At 47.0% G+C, this 20,055-nt stretch overlaps 1 protein-coding gene across 1 annotated transcript in view; it reads right to left on the bottom strand.

The window, feature by feature from the left end:
• The window catches only part of LOC139279654 (acyl-CoA 6-desaturase-like), a 109,934-nt gene that overhangs the window by 31,813 nt on the left and 58,066 nt on the right, over nucleotides 1-20,055 (bottom strand). The window contains exons 5-6 of the mRNA XM_070898761.1: nucleotides 1,891-2,088; nucleotides 279-369 (exon numbers count right to left, since the gene is read on the bottom strand). Coding sequence (XP_070754862.1) covers nucleotides 279-369; nucleotides 1,891-2,088 — 289 coding nt within the window. The remainder of the gene's footprint in view (nucleotides 1-278; nucleotides 370-1,890; nucleotides 2,089-20,055) is intronic.

The raw sequence follows: 20,055 nt of genomic DNA on the forward strand, positions 1-20,055 counted from the left end.
TAAGCCATTTAGGACCGAGATGAGGAGAAACTTCTTCACCCAGAGAGTGGTGAACCTGTGGAATTCTCTACCACAGAAAGTTGTTGAGGCCAATTCACTAAATATATTCAAAAAAGCGTTAGATGAAGTCCTTACTACTCGGGGGATCAAGGGGTATGGTGAGAAAGCAGGAAGGGGGTACTGAAGTTGCATGTTCAGCCATGAACTCATTGAATGGCGGTGCAGGCTAGAAGGGCCGAATGGCCTACTCCTGCACCTATTTTCTATGTTTCTATGACCGATCAGGAACTTGTGTAGCAGGTGGTTCCATTTTGATGTCCGAAAGACAGACAAATGTCCAAAGTCGTGTTGAAGCCAGCCTGACTGCGCCTGGAATCCAATAAAAACAGAAACACCTTCACAGCATTGTACAGGGCTAGGAAAATCGATTGAAATCTCTTTACTGTTTTATAGAAAGTAATAAAAACAATGATCATCCCAGATAAACACCCTCCTCTCACCCCCCGCACCCCCCCCAGTCTCCTCACCAAGACAACCACTGATCAGTTCATCCGACAGAAACTCAACATTATTTCATGGGAGTCATTCACCCATCTCACTGCAGAGGCGAGGTTTGCAACCAAGGCATGTGATCCCCGAGAACATGCTGAAGGTGTGTGTTCATTATATGTAGGATCGGTGCGTTATTTTCAAGGGAGAATGCCTCAGTATTTTATATCCAGGTGCCCAGGTGATATTCAAGAATCATAAAACGTCTCCCCTTGCTCAAAAGGATGAAGTTTCTAAACCCTTGTAGCGATACAGCATCAAGGATTGCCACAATAAATTGCCATGGCGATGTGGGAGATTTGTACCAGTCTCACTGAGACTCCCCGAATTATCTACAGAATATTACAGCACAGAACGGGACAAGTCAGCACACTGAACCTGTGCCAGTTTCCAAACAGAGCTTCCGACTTAGTTCCATCCCCTTGCCCCTTTCCCATAGTCTTTTTTCCCCCAAGTATTTATCCAGTCCTTTTTAAAAAGCTATTATGGATTCCGTTTCCACCTCAGTTTCTGGTGAGCCATTCCATTAATAACCCTCTGTATAACATACATATTTAATTCTCCTAGCCTCCCTCTCTTTTGCCGATGATCTTATATTTATATCTTCTATTTCGCATCGACCAGTGGAAATAGTTATTCCATTTGCTTTAGCAAAATCTTTCATAATTTTGAACTCTTCTATTGACTTAATCGGACCCTGATTTGCATATATTAATGAGGCTCCCAGCTACGTTAGACAGTTGCCTCATCTGCTGCGAAATCCTGCAGTTTAATATCAGATAGGATTGGGATATGAGCGGGAAAGTAACCTGCTCACTTTTAAATGCCTGCCCGGAGGAAACTGGCCAGCTAAAAATTGACCCCTACATTTCCTTTATCAATACACTCCATAGTTCCTCAAAAAACTATTTTAAATGTGCCAGATGCAACTTCCTTTGGCAAATGTGAGCTGGCTATCCTTAATTAATCCATCGATTTCTGAGGGAGCAATTATTTTATCCCATATCATGGCTGCCTACCCACTTTACATCAAGCGCAGGGCTAGGAAAGGGAGGGTATGTCGGTGATTGAATGGAGTAGTATCTTGGAATAGGATTGGCTAAACTCCTTGACCTTCTGGATCCCTCACTGGGATTAGCCAAACTCGTGTTCTTCAGGATCCTTAACTGAAATTGAAATAAGAGATCATCCCGCCCGATGAAACTTAATTAGAGTTTTCACCCTGGAGAAAAGGGGAGTGATCTAACACAGTACATCACCCTGCCCTGCTTAGGTATTTCTTATTTTGCTTGGGCCCACGCCCTTCATTGAGCTGATTATATGGTTATGGCTGCTCCTTACCTGCGAGGTTGCCAGGATTAAGGCAGTAAGGAGTGTTGCAATCCAGCCAGTCCCAAAATATGACAGCGTCAACCAGGCCAGGAACTCCAAGACGAAGAGGTGTCCAAGGTAGAGGGAGAAAAACACCAGGTCGGTGTCAAACAGTTTCATGTCCTCTGCTGTCTTCCGCAACGCCCGGAAATCTTCAATCAACTCCGTCTGAAACCAAATGAATGAGTGTTCACTGAATCTTCAATGGGTGCTCTGTAACCATTCTTGTTTTAATGAATATTATGCTCAGCAAATGTTAGTGTTAATTGTTACTGCTGGGAATCAAACACTTACCCTCGATACAGAGTAAAGAGCCGACTACAATCAAACTAATTTTATTTTAATGTTAAAACTAGTTGACCTTCAGTGTCATTGCACAAGGGGAGTCAAAACCAACTGTAGTCCCCAGATGAAACGGAGTTAGAGGGCTGGGATAATTGCCCAGGGTTTGCAGATCTAATTCTGTCTCCAATTTAAAGTCATGCATTCTGTCCGTGCTTTACTATTCCTGTTATAAATGACTGTGCACACGTTAATAATGGCAATGACTTCAGTAAACTGGTCACCTTCCGGTCAGTGGCACACTGCAGTGCCTCTAATGGGGGAGGGAGTGTTGTGGAATATTTTACAATACTCGACACAAGTCTGATAGCGAGAGTTCAAACAGTCTTTATTCGCACGCGGGCGGAGAGACCGCCTGCATCTCTGTGTGTAGCCAAGCTTCTCCAAATTGGTTTAACAGTTTATGGATATTTATACACACATATAACACATCTTATAATGTCTCCGGCTACCTTTGAGAACATTCCATTTAGACTTGCAGTACAGAAACATAGAAACATAGAAATTTACATCGCAGAAGAAGGCAATTCTGGCCCATCGTGTCCGTGCCGGCCGACATTGTTTGTCATTTCTGCTATAATCAGGTGTCCACCTTATTTTAGATAACATAGAAACATAGAAAATAGGTTCAAGAGTAGGTCATTCGGCCCTTCGAGCCTGCACCGCCATTCAATGAGTTCATGGCTGAACATGTAACTTCAGTACCCCATTCCTGCTTTCTCGCCATACCCCTTGATCCCCCTAGTAGTAAGGACGACATCTAACTCCTTTTTGAATATATTTAGTGAATTGGCCTCAACAACTTTCTGTGGTAGAGAATTCCACAGGTTCACCACTCTCTGGGTGAAGAAGTTTCTCCTCATCTCGGTCCTAAATGGCTTACCCCAGTAGTCAGTTGCGGTTTGCGTCAGTAAGCAGTTAATCAGTCACTTTTCAGACAGTTTTGGTCAACACAGTTGGCCTGACCGTCACCCCCCACCATGGGTTGCCTTAAGCTATTATACGAAAGTGGCAGTTGAGATCAGCATATCTGACAATTGCCTTACTTGTAGCCTTGTTCTCTGTTTTGCTACACAAGCTGTTATTGAATTCTGTTCACAGAAGCTGTTGCTCAAACTAAAGCAGGCCTATGGTTTCTTGTAGCTTATTTCTCCATCTTTCTTGTGCTCCCCCTTCAGTCCCCTCTTTTGGCCCGTGGCTATTAGAATATAAGAACATAAGAAATAGGAGCAGGAGTAGGCCATACGGCCCCTCGAGTCTGCTCCGCCATTTAATATGATCATGGCTGATCCGATCATGGACTCAGGTCCACTTCCCTGCCCACTGTCCATAACCCCTTATTTCCTTATCATTTAAGAAACTGTCTATCTCTGTCTTAAATGTATTCAATGACCCAGCTTCCACAGCTCTCTGAGGCAGCGAATTCCACAGATTTACAACCCTCTGAGAGAAGAAATTTCTCCTCATCTCAGTTTTAAATGGGCGGCCCCTTATTCTAAGATTATGCTCCCTAGTTCTAGTCTCCCCTATCAATAGAAACATCCTCTCTGCATCCACCTTGTCGAGACCCCTCATAATCTTATACGTTTCGATAAGATCACCTCTCAATCTTTTGCGGCGTCTGCCAATCTTTTGGCTCTTAATCACCTGCATTTGTGACAGCAGCTTTTTATCGGGTACAGAATGATTACTACCTATAGGGATACCAAGGTATGGGATGTGTCTGGACATTCATGCCCCAGTCCCATACCCTGCCGTACCATGGGGAGCGTCCAACGTTTCAATTCCTTCCCAGTTTCCCTGATTTCTTTTTGCTATTGAGGGAGTGAAGCGAAGGTTCACCAGACTGATTCCCGGGATGGCAGGACTGACATATGAAGAAAGACTGGATCGACTGGGCGTATATTCAATGGAATTTAGAAGCATATTAAAATTCTGACGGGATTGGACAGGTTAGCTGCAGGAAGAATGTTCCCGACGTTGGGGAAATCCAGAACCAGGGGTCACAGTCTAAGTATAAGGGATAAGCCATTTAGGACCGAGATGAGGAGAATCTTTTTCACTCAGAGAGTTGTGAACCTGTGGAATTCTCTACCACAGAAAGTTTTTGAGGCCAGTCCGTTGGATATATTCAAAAGGGAGTTAGATGTGGCCCTTACGGCTAAAGGGATCAAGGGGTATGGAGAGAAAGCAGGAAAGGGGTACTGAGGGAATGATCAGCCATGATCATATTGAATGGTGGTGCAGGCTCGAAGGGCCGAATGGCCTACTGCTACACCTATTTTCTATGTTTCTATGTTTCACCATTTTCTCCAGTTTCTCTGCTAACTGGGTTAAATGGTGTTCGGGGAGTTTGGGGGATTTCGAGTCCCTCAGGAATCAGGTATTCCCGCAAATCCCCTTTTATCCTCACCGTGGCATTGAGAACTATCTGTTGTCTTTTATATATCGCTATCAGATATTGGTGTCCGATACTCGTTGGGGATTCTAGGCGGAAACATAGGCTCGCAGTGTTGATTGGACATACAAAGGGGTCCGTGGGTATACTGTTTTTCACTCGTAGTCACACAGTATTTCCCCTTACCCTGGTGGGCAGTGTGGGTTGGCTCATTTAGGGCCTGTGTCACTTTCATAGTGCAATTTGAGGTAATATTAAACCGACATAGTGCCTGAGTACCAGTCCCTACTGAGTGTGGACACATCACAGTGTTTCCATACTCCTTGCATCCTGTTAGTGATATTCCTCCCAGGGTCTCTCCCTGCCCGGGTGCTTGATCCTGTTTAGTGGCATAGCTGAAGATTGGGTAAACTCTGATGTGTGCTTTTCCCTGGTTCACACCTATGTTTTCCACTTGGTGTAGTGGGTAGGGTCTTTGGCCCTCGGCCATGACTGGTATCATCATGATCTTCCCGAGGTATTGTGTGTGGTTTGTCACCCAATACTGGGGTATACGCAGATCAATCTGAGAGTTGGCTTGCTGTCAGACTGTTGGGGTTACTGGCCATACCTTTTAGAAACATAGAAACATAGAAAATAGGTGCAGAAACAGGCCATTCGGCCCTTCAAGCCTGCACCACCATTCAATATGGCTGATCATACAACTTCAGTACCCCATTCCTGCTTTCTCTCCATACCCTCTGATCCCTTTAGCCGTAAGGGCCACATCTAACTCCTTTTTGAATATATCCAACGAACTGGACTCAACAACTTTTACTTTCTCGTTACTGATCCAGCTTGGGACCTCTCCCTGGTACAGCTGGTCAAGACTTGACTAGTTACCCATGCCCCATAGGAATGACATAGCAATTGGTTTTTGACTTCTCGTTGATTCGCTGTGTTGGTATCTATTAGCCGGTTGGTGGCTTCTGCACGTGCCTTTAGGATGTGAGTTATTCCCAACAGGGTTTCAGCTGCATCCATCCCCAGCTGACCTCCTTTTTGAGCCTCAATGTTTGTTGGTGTTAGCACCCGCTTTAGTTTGTCGTTTAACTTTCCTCATTTTTGGTCCACTGCCTCGCTAGCTCGGGTATTGATTAGCGAAGTTCCTGTGTTAAACACGGTCCCCACATCCCCCAGTGTGCTTCTTTTCCTCCTACCCCACCGGTTTTCCTCTTTCCTACGCATCGCTGAACCTTGGGCAGCTTGGTCTATTACATATTTTATGTGTTTTATTTAGCTGTTGCGTTTGTAGACTACACCACATGGAAAGATAAATCCGTGCCGAATTCAATACCACAGGCACGAGCTCGTGGCGTGCATTATCATACAATATTCTATGATTGATCACTAATACCAGTCCACCTTTAGGACCTGGGATTGTCTCCGGACATTCCCAGTGTTTCGATGTCGTAGTAATTGTCACCGTTGAAGTGGGTGCAGTTGTGGGCACCATTCGAGTATCTTCCTCCTGCGATGGTTCCGTCCCAATAACTTCCTTTGACGAAGAGGAATTGTTTTCCGTGTTCTGCACATTTTACGCATCCTGTGCTTTCCTGACTTGTTCCGTTACTGCATGGTACACCGTCCTCCGTGGTATCGCCCATGTTTGCCCTCGCCAGTGGTAAGCCCAAAGCCAATGGCAACCCATAATAGCAGCGTCATGGTTGCGGTTTCCTGTGAGGATATAATATGGCCTTGGTCATCACCAAGGGTTAGTGGCCATTACTACTATATCTCTTAAGTTGGGTCCAGCGTTTCCACCGTCCCTCTCCATTCATCTCCATGCATGCACATGTATCGCTTGTCAGTATTACTTCATGAGGTCCAGTCCATCACGGGGCACACCCTGGTCTCCCGGGTAATGTCTGACCATTACAGAGTCTCCTACCTTTTGTAGGGGTTCTATTGGTTCTACATTCTGGTTATCTTGGTCTTTAATGATCTGTTGTTCCCTGACCTCCTTTCGTAGAACTTTCAACTGCTCATCTAATATTTTTACGTAATTTCGAATTCGGTCTCAGATTGGCCCTCGCTCTGCGCTCCCGGTGAGATTCCTTCAGGTAGGCGCATAGCGCGTCCAGTCATTAACTCATACGGGTTCAGTCCCATCGTTCAGTTGGCCATTGCTCGAAGACCCATTAATATGTCGGGCAACGCATCTGACCATGATTGACCTGTTTCTGTGACGGCTTTAGCTGTAGCTGCTTTAAGGGTTCGATTCGACCGTTCTACCATCCCAGAGCTTGGGGGGGGTGGTGGGGTAGGGTATGTGGAAACGTTGTCGGATTCCTAGTAATTTACAGGCATCTTTCATTACCTTTCCCGTAAAATGGTTTCCTTGATCGGAGTCTATCTGAAGCGGGACGCCCCATCGCGGGATAATTTCGTATGCAAATATTTGGGCTACAGTATTGGTGATGCAATCCTGTGCAGGTAATTGGTCTATTATTACCAAGCAGTAGGTTTTGCCTCCACTGTTGGGTAATGGTCCAGTGAAATCTATTTATAAGCATAGAAACATATAAAATAGGAGCAGTAGTAGGCCATTCGGCCCTTCGAGTCTGCACCGCCATTCAATATGATCATAGCTGATCCTCTATCTCAACACCATATTCCTGCTTTTTCCCCATACCCCTTGATGCCTTGTGTTTCTAGAAATCTATCTATCTCCCTCTTAAATATATTCAGTGACTTGGCCTCCACAGCCTTCTGTGATAGAGAATTCCACAGGTTCACCACCCTCTGAGTGAAAACATTTCTCCTCATCTCGGTCCTAAATTTCCTACCCCGTATCCTGAGACTGTGACCCCTTGTTCTAGACTTCCCAGCCACGGGAAACATCCTCCCCGCATCCAGTCTGTCCAACCCAGTCAGAATTGTATACGTTTCAATGCGATCCTCTCTCATTCTTCTAAACCCTAGTGAATACAGGCCTAGTCGACCCAGCCTCTCCTCATATGTCAGTCTTGCCATCCCAAGAATCAGTCTGGTGAACCTTCGCTGCACTCCCTCTGTGACAAGTGTTTGTAGATTTTCCCATGGTCCCTTTGGTCTGGGCTGATGTGCCATTCGGACCTTTATGGGTCTGCCCGGGTTGTGTTGGGTGCACATTATGCAACGTTGGCAGTGTTTGGTCACATCTCTGCCCAGACCACATCCCCACCACCAATCTTACTTAAGTCTGTTTATCATGTTCTCTCTCTCCCTACATGTCCTGTCCCGTGATATATGTCTAATAGGTTTTCCTGGATGCAGTCGGGGAGCTACTACTTGAGTATTATTTCTCCATATCCCGTCATCGTCTTGTGTTTACCCCTTTCTCTCCCACCCTTCCTTTTCAATAATGTCTCTGACCTCCTGTAGTTTCTTATTTCCTCTGGCCTGCTGCAGCGATTTAGGTCACAACTTCCGTCCCTGCCGCCTGGCGGAGTGAACGACTTTACCAACTGCGACAGTTGTTCTTTACTCAAGGTCTCTGCAGGATCTCTCTCTTTGGCCGGTGCATACCAGCCTTGCGGCCCTTGCCCTTCACTGCCTCCTCCCGTGCCCAGCAGTCCTTTGCCTCATGTCCCACTCTATTGCAGTTTTTGCACTGTACTCTTCCCTTATCTTTCCGTGGTGCCCGACAGTCTTGGCGGCGATATCCTGGCTTATTGCAGTTAACTCTGGTTTGTCCCACCATATGCTTTTTCTTCCAAGGCGGCCACCTTGCATGGTGACTAACACGCTTTTAAGAATACCTTGGCGTGTGCTGCTGAGCCTATCTTTAAACATTTTTAGGAAGGCTACATTATTTCTGTTGGGCTGGGCTATCGCTGAGTATGCTAGGAAGCGCGTGCATTTCCTTTCACCATAGTCTTGTGCGGATTCACCTTTATTTTGGCTAACTCCCATTATCAATCCCCAATTTATAGGGACTACTCCCATTGCATGTGTTCATCATCACAGGCGGTCTCTCGAACGAGGATGACCTGCTTCCACAAGAGTTCACAGATGTTTCAATGAAGGACCCGATGTTCCAGTCCTGAACTCCAATTGAGGGGGTGGAAGATGCCTGTGCGTGGATTTTTTTAACGTGGGGTGACCGTTGCACACCAGCCACCACACGGGCTCGACAGAGCGAGGTCTTGGTCCAGTGGCAAGGGTTAACCAGGACGACTGGAGACCTGATCTACTGCACGGACTTAGTGCGCACACATATTGCAGTGTGGGCTGACCCGTGCTGCCCCTGGGCCCTCGCCTCTTCTGGACCCCGTACCCTCATTCGCCGCACCTCCGCCAGGGCCCCGCGCTCCAGCCCTAGTTATAGCCCCAACCTGCGGTGGTGTTTTCACACAGGTCGGGGCGACCCATGCATGTTACTTCAGCTCTGAACAGCATGTATTTGGCTTGGCACTGCTGCCGTGGGTTCTACCTCTACGCCCCAGATTCTGTCCCGGAACCATTGGCCCAACTCTTCCCACATACTTTCCTGCATTTTTGCCCGTACCAGCCGCTCCCCATCTCGGTTATGTAGAGAGTGGCAGATACGCATTTCTCTCGTTTTTTTTTTGCCAAAATTCAGCATCACTCTCTCTAGCTTTTATTTGTGGGAGTAATTGCAGCAACTTCACCTTGTCGCCGGGGGGAGAACGGTACACGTGTAGTCCGGATTACATCCGGTCCTGCTCCTGGGATGAATTCCGATTTAATAGGAGCAAGTGAGAATGGTTTGCCATGGAGGGGTGATGCATCCCACCCATGATTCCGGTTATAATCTGCTGCCTCCTTCCCTAAACCTTCCCAGTTTATGGTTCTGTCATTGTCCTTGTCATTGTCCATCGTGTCTGGTGCTGTTGGCAATGTTGGTGACTGTGATACAGTCGCACTTGCGCGCGGTTTCTTAGCGTTTGCTTCCGTTCTTTTTGTGACAGCTTCGGTAACTTTTTTGCTGAATTCATAATATGTGCGAGCTACTATCACGCATCCCTTTTCTTCCTTATGTTCCTTCTCGTTTTCCCACCATTTCTTTTGCTCGGCGGGAATTACACCAGGATTACACGTGATGCGCGAGTCCTTGCAGTCCCTCGCTCAGATGATGACTTAGTCGAGCAGATGCCAGTGCTTGGAGCGAGGGTGTTGCCATGAAGCCTTGTACTTGTCTCTCTGACAGAACAAGGTATTGATAATGACAAGGCCGTGTTCTAGGCATCGTGTCAGCAGCAAGGTACCGCTGGAGTTAGCTTTCCCTACCATCTCTCTGCCGATCACACCTCCCCAGAGATCCGTATCCTTTCCGACTCTGGTGTTAAAGTCGCCAAGGAGGATCAGCTTGTCACCCGTTGGGACTCGGGACAGCGAGTGTTCGAGGCTGGCGTAGAATTCCTCTTTGGTCGCATCTGTAACCCCCAGTGTCGGGGCGTACGCGCTGATGACCGTAGTGCACTGGTTCCGGGCTAGGGTGAGCCGAAGAGTCATGAAGCATTCGTTTTTCCTGCAGGGGGAGTCTGAGACGGCCCACCAGATCATTCTTGATGGCGAACCCAACTCCATGGGGGCGGTGTTCTTCTTCTGGTTTACCTTTCCAGAAGAAGGTGTAACCGCCACCTTGATGTTTGAGCCGGCTTTCCCCTGCCCGCCGGGTGTCGCTTAGGGCAGCGGTGGCGGTTGCACATCAGCTACCACACGGGCTTAGCGGAGCGAGGTCTTGGCCCAGTGGCAAGGGAATCCAAGACGACTGGAGGCCAGGCTGCGCTGTACGGGCCTAGTTGCGGGATGTAGACCGTGAGCTCGGCGCTGAGCGGTGCCTTTGGGAGAGATGGTGGGAGATCCGAGGTGTGGGGAGTGAGAGCAAGGAACTTGAGGCAATGCTTCCCTCCAGCTTCCGATCAACTCTCAGGTTTGGACTCTATCCTCTCTCTCCGCCCCCACACCCAGCTGATTCGGCCCGCTCTTTGGCTGCCGGTCCCGCTCAACTGCGGAGGCGAAAGCGGCTGGAAGAATCGCAGCGGAGCCCCTGTCGGGCACGTGGTGTGTGTAATGGCGGCAGCAGCGGGCTGCACTCCAGATCATCATCATCATCACAGGCAGTCCCTCGGAATCGAGGAAGACTTGCTTCCACTCTAAACATGAACACTTAGATGACTGAACAGTCCAATACGAGAACCACAGTCCCTGTCACAGGTGAGACAGATAGTCGTTGAGGGAAAGGGTGGGTGGGACTGGTTTGCCGCACGCTCCTTCCGCTGCCTGCGCTTGATTTCTGCATGCTCTCGGCGATGAGACTCGAGGTGCTCAGCGCCCTCCCAGATGCACTTCCTCCACTTAGGGCGGTCTTTGGCCAGAGACTCCCAGGTGTCAGTGGGGATGTTGCATTTTATCAGGGAGGCTTTGAGGGTGTCCCTGTAACAGTTCCTCTGCCCACCTTTGGCTGGTTTGCCACGAAGGAGTTCCGAGTAGAGCGCTTGCTTTGGGAGTCTCGTGTCTGGCATGCGGACAATGTGGCCCGCCCAGCGGAGCTCGACCAGCTCGATCAGCTCGATCAGCACTCCAGAACGGCAACATTAAATGCCATGCGGCCGTGTTCAGCCCTTTGGAAAAAGCTGCACTGAGAGCTGTCTGTCGGCGCTCCTCTGGCCGTGCCTGAGGCCTCTGAAAGTCTCTGTGATCGACCGGCAACTGTCTTCTGCCTTCTTCTGCGACCCCTCTCGATTCAGTGAGCAACAAAGATGGAGCGGGGTGCAGTGTGAGAGTGCGGGCGAGGCCCCAGTGTCTGTCCTCAACCGGGAACTCGCTCACATACACCATCTGCAAAGCGGAGCTTTCCACCGGCCAGCGGGCGGGCGATTGGATTACTGAGACCACCTGTATTGTTGCAGGCGATCGGTAACTGTATCAATGAGGTAAACCGAACCTTTTCATTAATTATTGACTGATGATTTTACCCTTCTCCCTATGCTGCGTGTCCCGTGTCACTGTCGCCTGTGTGTACAGAAACAGATACTCCCAAAGTCTCCAAGGGAACTGCTTTGTATTTTGCACTTTTGCGCTCATTAAGGTGAGTGTTGGTGCCAAGAATGGAACATTTTCCATTTCAGTCACCTGATAGCAGCAGCAAGCATTCCTGGATCAAGATCAGCACAGGGTCGGTGCAGAATGATAACAGTCTACTCCTCTTAATCCAATGTTGCTCAAGTTGACTTATCAATTAATTCAAATTTTAAAAAGTATAATAAAAAAAAAGCCTGTGTTGTTTTATTAAAATTGCTTAATTCATGTTGCTTGATTGTTTTTTAAAGCAGGCAACTTTGAATTATCAGTCAGTCGCTTGCATGACTGCGAGAAGCGGAGGAGGGAATCGAATCGAACTGGGAACTGGAGCAGAGAGAAAATAAATCAAGGAGTGACGTCATAGGACAGCTATTGGCTGATTGGTTGGAAAAGGTCACATCGTTTTGTCTGCCCTTCAAATTAGGGGCCGGGGTTAAATAGCTGGTTAGGGATAACGCAAGTACTTGGAGATCAGTAATTGTTCAAACTACATTAAAATATTCTGTTAATACTATATCAACTTAGTAACTGTTAATACTATATTAAATTAGTAACTATTAAATATATATTATATTCATAACATGAATTAGGTAGATCTTAGTCTTAAATTTCTGGAAAGTTACTTAATAGTCAAAATAATAAAGGGCAGCTCAGTCCCATGGAATGCGCATCCTGTGCCATGTGGGAACTCCAGGACGCTTCCCATGTCGTGGACAACCATGTGTGCAGGAAGTGACATCAGCTGGAGGAACAGAGCCGGTGTCACTACAGTGCATCCGCGAGGCTGAGAGCTACGTGGATAGCACGTTTCAGGAGGTGCTCACCCCGCAGCTAAGGAGTGCGCAGGCAGAGAGGGAATAGGTGACCGCCAGACAGAAGAGGAGGAGGTGTCCCCTGAGTGCATCTCGCTCTCCAACCAATATTCTGTTCCTGTTATGTACGCAATAAAGGTTCAAACTGAGTACTGTTTAACTAAGCAAGGTACAACCTTGCTTCTGCTTTATTCAGGCCCAAAGTGTCTGATTCACAAAACGGCTGGCCTTTTATACCAGAGCAGCACCATGTGCGTGCTGCTCAGTGACCTCCAACAATGCCACCATCTGGTGGCTACAAACAGCATGTACATACATGACAATACCTTCCTCTGAGATCTTAGCACAGCCTTTCACAGGTTGAGATGGTCCGGTGCTTTACATTCCCGGGCTGACCGTCTCAGTTCGATTCCGGCCTTGGGTGAATGTGCGGAGTCTGTTGTGGCTGGTGGCTGGATGGCTGACTTGTTGGGGGTGGCAGTGGCCATGTCAGGAATTCTCGAATTCCTTGTTTATTGAACAAGTCCGTGATGGAAATTCCGGATTCATTGATGACCCTTGAGTCCACTGAAGGCTGCTGGTAGATTGGTTGGTTGTCTGATTGCTCTGGCTCATCCGTGTACCTCAGCTTTGTTTGATCCATATGTTTTCTGCACGTTTTCCCACTCTTGAGCTTAATAACAAATACTCTGTTGCCCTCCTTGGCCATGACTGTACCAGTGATCCACTTGGGACCCTGACCATAATTCAACACATATACAGGATCATTAACAGAAATCTCGCGTAATACAGTTGCGCGATCGTGGTACCCTTGTTGACTCTGTCTTCTGCATTCAACATGATTACTTAAATCCAGGTGTACAAGAGATAACTTGGTCTTAAGACCTCTTTTCATCATGCGTTCAGCACGTGAGACCCCTGTGAGCTTGTCCTGTAACTCAGCAGTATGCAAGACAAGCGGGTCTGCAGTGACCCTTGGGTAACTCTCCTCATGCTTTGCTTGATAATTTGTACTGCACGTTCTGCTTGCCCGTTGGATGCAGGCTTGAATGGTGCTGAGCTTACATGTTTTATGCCGTTAAGTTTTACAAACTCCTGAAATTCCTGACTGGTGAAGCACGACCCAGTGTCGCTCACCACTATGTCAGACAGACCATGTGTCGCGAACATGATATTGAGATTCTCTATGGTTGCCGTGGACATGCTGGATGGCATGATTATGCATTCGATCCACTTCGAATAAGCATCCACTACCACTAAAAACATCTTGCCCAGGAAGGGACCTGAAAAATCTACATGGATCCTGGACCAAGGATTGGATGGCCATGACCACAGACTCAGCGGCGATTCCGCTGGTGCTTTGCTGAGCTGCATGCAGGTGTTGCACTGATGCACGCATGCTTCCAGCTCAGAATCAATTCCTGGCCACCATACATGGGACCTGGCGATGGCCTTCATCATCACTATACCAGGGTGTGTGCTGTATAATTCACGCACAAATTTCTCTTTCCCTTTCTTAGGCATTACAACTCGATTGCCCCACAATATGCAATCTGCTTGAATAGACAGTTCGTCCTTGCGACGAATGTACGGTTTGGCCTCCTCGCACATTTGCTTAGGTATGACAGACCAATCCCCTTTGAGGATGCAACCCTTTACCACCAATAAAATCAGGTCCTGGCTGGTCCAGGTCTTAACTTGTTGAGCCATGACAGGGGTACCTTCACTCTCAAAAGCATCCATGATTAACATTAAATCTGCCGGTTGTGGCGTTTCCACTTCCAGTGTGGGCAACGGCAACCGGCTCAAAGCATCGGCACAATTCTCTGTGCCAGGTCTGTGGCGAATGACATAATCATAGGCAGATAATGTCAGCGCCCACCTTTGGATGCAGGATGAAGCGTTGGTATTGATACCTTTGCTCTCGGAAAACAACAAAATGAGCGGCTTGTGATCGGTCTCTAATTCGAGCCTCAGACCGAACAAGTATTGATGCATCTTTTTAACACCGTTACACACACGTTAAAGCTTCTTTTTCGACCATGCTGTAGGCTCTTTCTGCTTTAGACAAACGTTTGGATGCATCCGCGACAGGTTGACGTTTCCCCGACTCATTGGATTGTTGTAACACGCAAACAATTCCATATGACGATGCGTCACAGGCCAAAACGAAACGTTTACATGGGTCATAATGTACCAGCAGCTTGTTCGAGCAATGCGGATTGGTGGCTTTCTCGAAAGCTCTGTCTTGCAATGCGCCCCACACCCAGTTGTTGCCTTTTCTCAATAGCATGTGCAGTGGTTCAAGTAAGGTGCTCAATTTAGGTCGGAAGTTACCAAAGTAGTTGAGTAGATCCAGGAACAAACACAGCTCCATCACGGTCTGCGGTTTGGGTGCATTCTTGATGGCTTTGGTTTTCACGTCAGTGGGTCTGATGCCATTAGCGGTGATTTTCCTCCCGAGGAATTCGACCTCCGGTGCCATGAAGGCGCACTTCGAGCGTTTCAGTCTGAGTCCCACTCTGTCCAAACGCAGTAGAGCCTCTTCCAGGTTGTTCAGATGTTCCTTGGAGTCACGACCGGTGATCAGGATGTCATCTTGGAACACAACGGTTCTGGGAACGGACTTCAGTAGACTTTCCATATTCCTCTGGAATATTGCTGCAGCCGAGTGAATTCCAAACAGGCATCTGTGGTAAATAAACAGCCCTTTGTGCGTGTTAATGCACGTAAGTCTCTTCATCATCTCGACCAACTGCGTCATGTAGGCCGACGTCAAGTCCAGTTTGGTGAACAACTTCCCCCTGGCTAGCGTTGCAAACAAGTCATCAGCCTTCGGTAATGGGTACGGATCTTGTTCCGAAACCCTGTTGATCGTAGCCTTGTAGTCGCCACAGATTCTGACTGTGTCATCACATTGCAGCACAGGAACAATGGGGCTGGCGCATTTATTAAATTTGACCGGTGATACGATCCCTTCACGCTGGAGTCTGTCCAGTTCAATTTTGACCTTCTCCCTCATCATATACAGCACTGTCCGAGCTTTATGATGGATGGGTCTTGCATCTGAGTCCACCTGGATCTGCACCTTGGCTCCTGTGAAGTTGCCGATACCCGGTTCAAACAGCGATGGGAACTTGCTCAATACTTGGGTACATGTATCTTCCTCCGATGACAACGCCTTTATGTCGTTCCAGTCACATCTGATTTTCTCCAAACAGCTCCTGCCAAGCAGCATTGGGCCATTGCCCAAACAATCCACAGCGGTAACTCGTGAACCGCACCGTTATACGACACGTTAATTTGTGCACTGCCAATCACCTTTATCAGTTCTTTGGTGTATGTGCGCAGCTTGGCGTTAACAAGGCTCAGCCTGGGTCTCACAGTCTTAGTATCCCACAGTTTAGTAAATGCCCTCTCATTCGAGGAGGCGAGAGTTCGTTGGTGAGGCGGGAGATCGAGGAGGCAGAGGCCTATAAAGGCCCGTGAGCGAGGAGTCCGGGGAGTTTGTGGAGGCGGGAGTTCTGTCGGTGAGGCCTACCTGTGCAACTGCAGCAGGGAGGCAAAAAAGAAGTAGAAAGAAATCGAAAGGTGACGTCACAGCCAAGGGGGTAAGTGATTGGCTGGTGAGTGGTGAGTAGTTTTTCTTTTTCTTTTCTTTATCAGTAAGTAACCTTTTAACATTGTTGTTGCCCAATCAGGTTAATCTAAGCGTTAAGTCATGGCAGGAGAGCTCGGACACGTGTTATGCTCCTCCTGTACTATGTGGGTACTCAGGGACACTTCCAGTGTCCCTGACGACTACGTGTGTGGGAAGTGAAACAGCCTCCAGCTTCTGACGGACCGCATTGCGGCACTGGAGCTGTGGGTGGATTCACTCTGGAGCATGCACGATGCTGAGAATGACGTGAATAGCATGTTTAGCGAGTTGGTCTTACCAACTCGCTAAACAGACAAGCCTGAAGGCTCTGTGCCTCAATGCAAGGGGTATTCGGAATAAGGTGGACAAATTAACTGCACAGATAGCAGGTAACGGATATGATGTGATTGGCATCACAGAGATATGGCTCCAGGGTGATCAAGGCTGGGAACTCAACATCCAAGAGTATTCAGCATTTAGGAAGGATAGACAGAAAGGAAAAGGAGGCGGGGTGGCATTGCTGGTTAAAGAGGAAATTAATGCAATTGTAAGGAAGGACATTAGCTTGGATGATGTGGAATCGGTATCGGTGGAGCTACGGAATACTAAAGGGCAGAAAACATAAGAATTGGGAACAGGAGTAGGCCATCTAGCCCCTCGAGCCCGCTCTGCCATTCAACAAGATCATGGCTGATCTGACCGTGGAATCAGCTCCACTTACCCGCCCGCTCCCCATAACCCTTAATTCACTTATTGGTTAAAAATCTATCTATCTGTGATTTGAATACATTCAATGAGCTAGCCTTAACTGCTTCCTTGGGCAGAGAATTCCACAGATTCACAACCCTCTGGGAGAAGAAATTCCTTCTCAACTCGGTTTTAAATTGGCTCCCCCGTATTTTGAGGCTGTGCCCCCTAGTTCTAGTCTCCCCGACCAGTGGAAATAACCTCTCTGCCTCTATCTTTCATTATTTTAAATGTTTCTATAAGATCACCTCTCATCCTTCTGAACTCCAACGAGTAAAGACCCAGTCTACTCAATTTATCATCATAAGGTAACCCCCTCATCTCCGGAATCAGCCTAGTGAATCGTCTCTGTAACCCCTCCAAAGCTAGTATATCCTTCCTTAAGAAAAGTGACCAAACCTGCATGCAGTACTCCAGGTGCGGCCTCACCAATACCCTATACAGTTGCAGCAGATGGGAGTTGTGAACAGGCCACCAAATAGTAGTAGTGAGGTTGGGGACAGCATCAAACAAGAAATAAGGGATGTGTGCAATAAAGGTATGGCAGTAATCATGGGCGACTTTAATCTACATATTGATTGAGCTAACCTAACTGGTAGCAATGCGGTGGAGGAGGATTTCCTGGAGTGTATTAGGGATGGTTTTCGAGACCAATATGTTGAGGAACCAACCAGAGAGCTGACCATCCTAGACTGGGTGATGTGTAATGAGAAAGGACCAATTAGCAATCTTGTTGTGCGAGGCCCCTTGGGGAAGAGTGACCATAACATGGTAGAATTCTTTATTAAAATGGAGAGTGACACAGTTAATTCAGAGACTAGGGTCCTGAACTTAAGGAAAGGTAACTTCGATGGTATGAGACGTGAATTGGCTAGAATAGACTGGCGAGTGATACTTAAAGGGTTGACGGTGGATAGGCAATGGCAAACCTTTAAAGATCATATGGATGAACTTCAACAATTGTCCATCCCTGTCTGGAGTAAAAATAAAACAGGGAAGGTGGCTCAACCATGGCTAACAAGGGAAATTAAGGATAGTGTTAAATCCAAGGAAGAGACATATAAATTAGCCAGAAAAAGCAGCAAACCTGAGGACTGGGAGAAATTTAGAATTCAGCAGAGGCGGACAAAGAGTTTAATTAAGAGGGGGAAAATAGAGTACAAGAGGAAGCTTGCCAGGAACATAAAAACTGACTGCAAAAGCTTCTATAGATATGTGAAGAGAAAAAGATTAGTGAAGACAAATGTAGGTCCCTTGCAGTCGGATTCGGGTAAATTTATAATGGGGAACAAAGAAATGGCAGACCAATTGAACAAATACTTTGGTTCTGTCTTCACGAAGGAAGACACAAATAACCTTCCAGATGTACTATGTGGAAATGTATTTTTATTTAAGCTGTACCACACTGTAGTTTTGTGCCCTTTTTAATATAAAACAAAATGGAGTCCTGGTCCTTCCAGGAATTTCGGCAACAAGCAGTCGGCTTGCATAAACAGCTAAACCTGGCTTGAAATGGCTGATGGCCACCAGACAGCTGGGAGGCAAGTCCTGCTGAGACAAGTAACCGCCCATGGTGCTCTCCTATTGTCTATACGACACCAGTTCCACTCCACCCCACCCTTTTCGAAGTACTCAAACCATCAGCCATTATCTCTTGTACAGACCTCATCTATTTGATGCAAAAAGATAACTGACCAGGAAACTGGACAATCCTGACAATGCAATGCAGGTAATAGCTCATTACCACACTCATCGAGTGATGGCCGGCTGGCCAACTAATAACCCTGACAAAAGGAAATATCTGGAAACCATGTCAGGACAAGGATGTAGTAATTAACTCTTTATCTGTATTCACTGACTGCGAGATAGAGCCAATACACAGGGAGAGGCCATAACTTGGGTTTTACTGTATAAACATCTCGTGAAATTGTACCATTTGGAAGGTGTTCACTTAGCCATTGACTGAGTGTGACCTTTCCCTTGCTAGCAAGTAAATTAAAGAAACTTCTGCCGGAGCTGAAGGTGTCTGAGTCGTTTATTGGAGGTCGAGATTTCGACAGTTGCTTCTTGGAGGTTCCACCGAGATGCATACTCTCTGCCCTGTGAGTAAAACGGATACAGGCATAGTGCCTCCCCAGTGAAAGGCTTCAGTGGCCAAAACAAGGTGAGCCTTTTGCTCACAAGAGGTTTCTTCACTGTTGAATCGCATATGTAATCTGTTGTCCACAGGGGAGGTACTGCAATCTACAAGACTCGATATTTAAAAGCTAAAGTTATTTTTTTATGATCATTTCTTTCTCAGCTTGCAGGCAGAAGAGATCTGGTTCTGGAAATATCTTGAAACAGCCCGGGCAAGGTTTCAGTAGGAAAAGGTAAAAAGAGCGCAATCGAAGGTTCTTATGTGATAAGAGTTAATTAGGAAAACGGTTCTTATGTGATAAGGTTAGGGGAAAAAAGCGCTAATCGATCGAAGGTTCTTATGTGATAAGAGTTAAGGTAATGGGACCATAAGTTTTATAAGTTTCATTAGGATAAGATAAGGACTCAGTCTGTAGTGGCGTACAATGCAGACTGAGAATTGATTATTTGTTTAGATAGAGTTTAAGGTTATGATTTGTATACTCGCGTGAATGTTGTTTGTCCTAGTTGTCCTTGTTATACTGTTGTGTGCAATACCTTTGTGCGACATTGCAATGAGAGAAACGGGAAGAGTCACGAGGGAAAAATTGTGATTTGGAAAAACAAGGATTGATTAAGAGAAGAAACAGTGACTGATTGATCAACTATGGTTGGTTCGTGCCAACATCTCTCACACACCCAGACTGAGCCCGAATTAAGAGCCTTTTCAGGCCACGTAACGGCCAGGAGAAGTGGGCGTAGAGAACTCGGTTGGCCGAAAGGATTGTGAGATCAGAAACTGTGGAAAATCTTAATCATCCAGAATGGGTGCCGGAGCAAGTTAAAACACCACAAAAGGGCACACCAGCCTATTTTCTGCTCCAGAATTGTGGCCAGTCTTCAATTGACCACCAAAAAAAAATGGGTGAAAACAGGCCATTTCCACCAGATGGTTCATTTAATTTAGAGAGAACAACATGTCTAGAGGAGTGTCTTATAAACAGAGA

Source organism: Pristiophorus japonicus, chromosome 14 (assembly GCF_044704955.1).
Source record: "Pristiophorus japonicus isolate sPriJap1 chromosome 14, sPriJap1.hap1, whole genome shotgun sequence".
Lineage (NCBI taxonomy): Eukaryota > Metazoa > Chordata > Chondrichthyes > Pristiophoridae > Pristiophorus > Pristiophorus japonicus.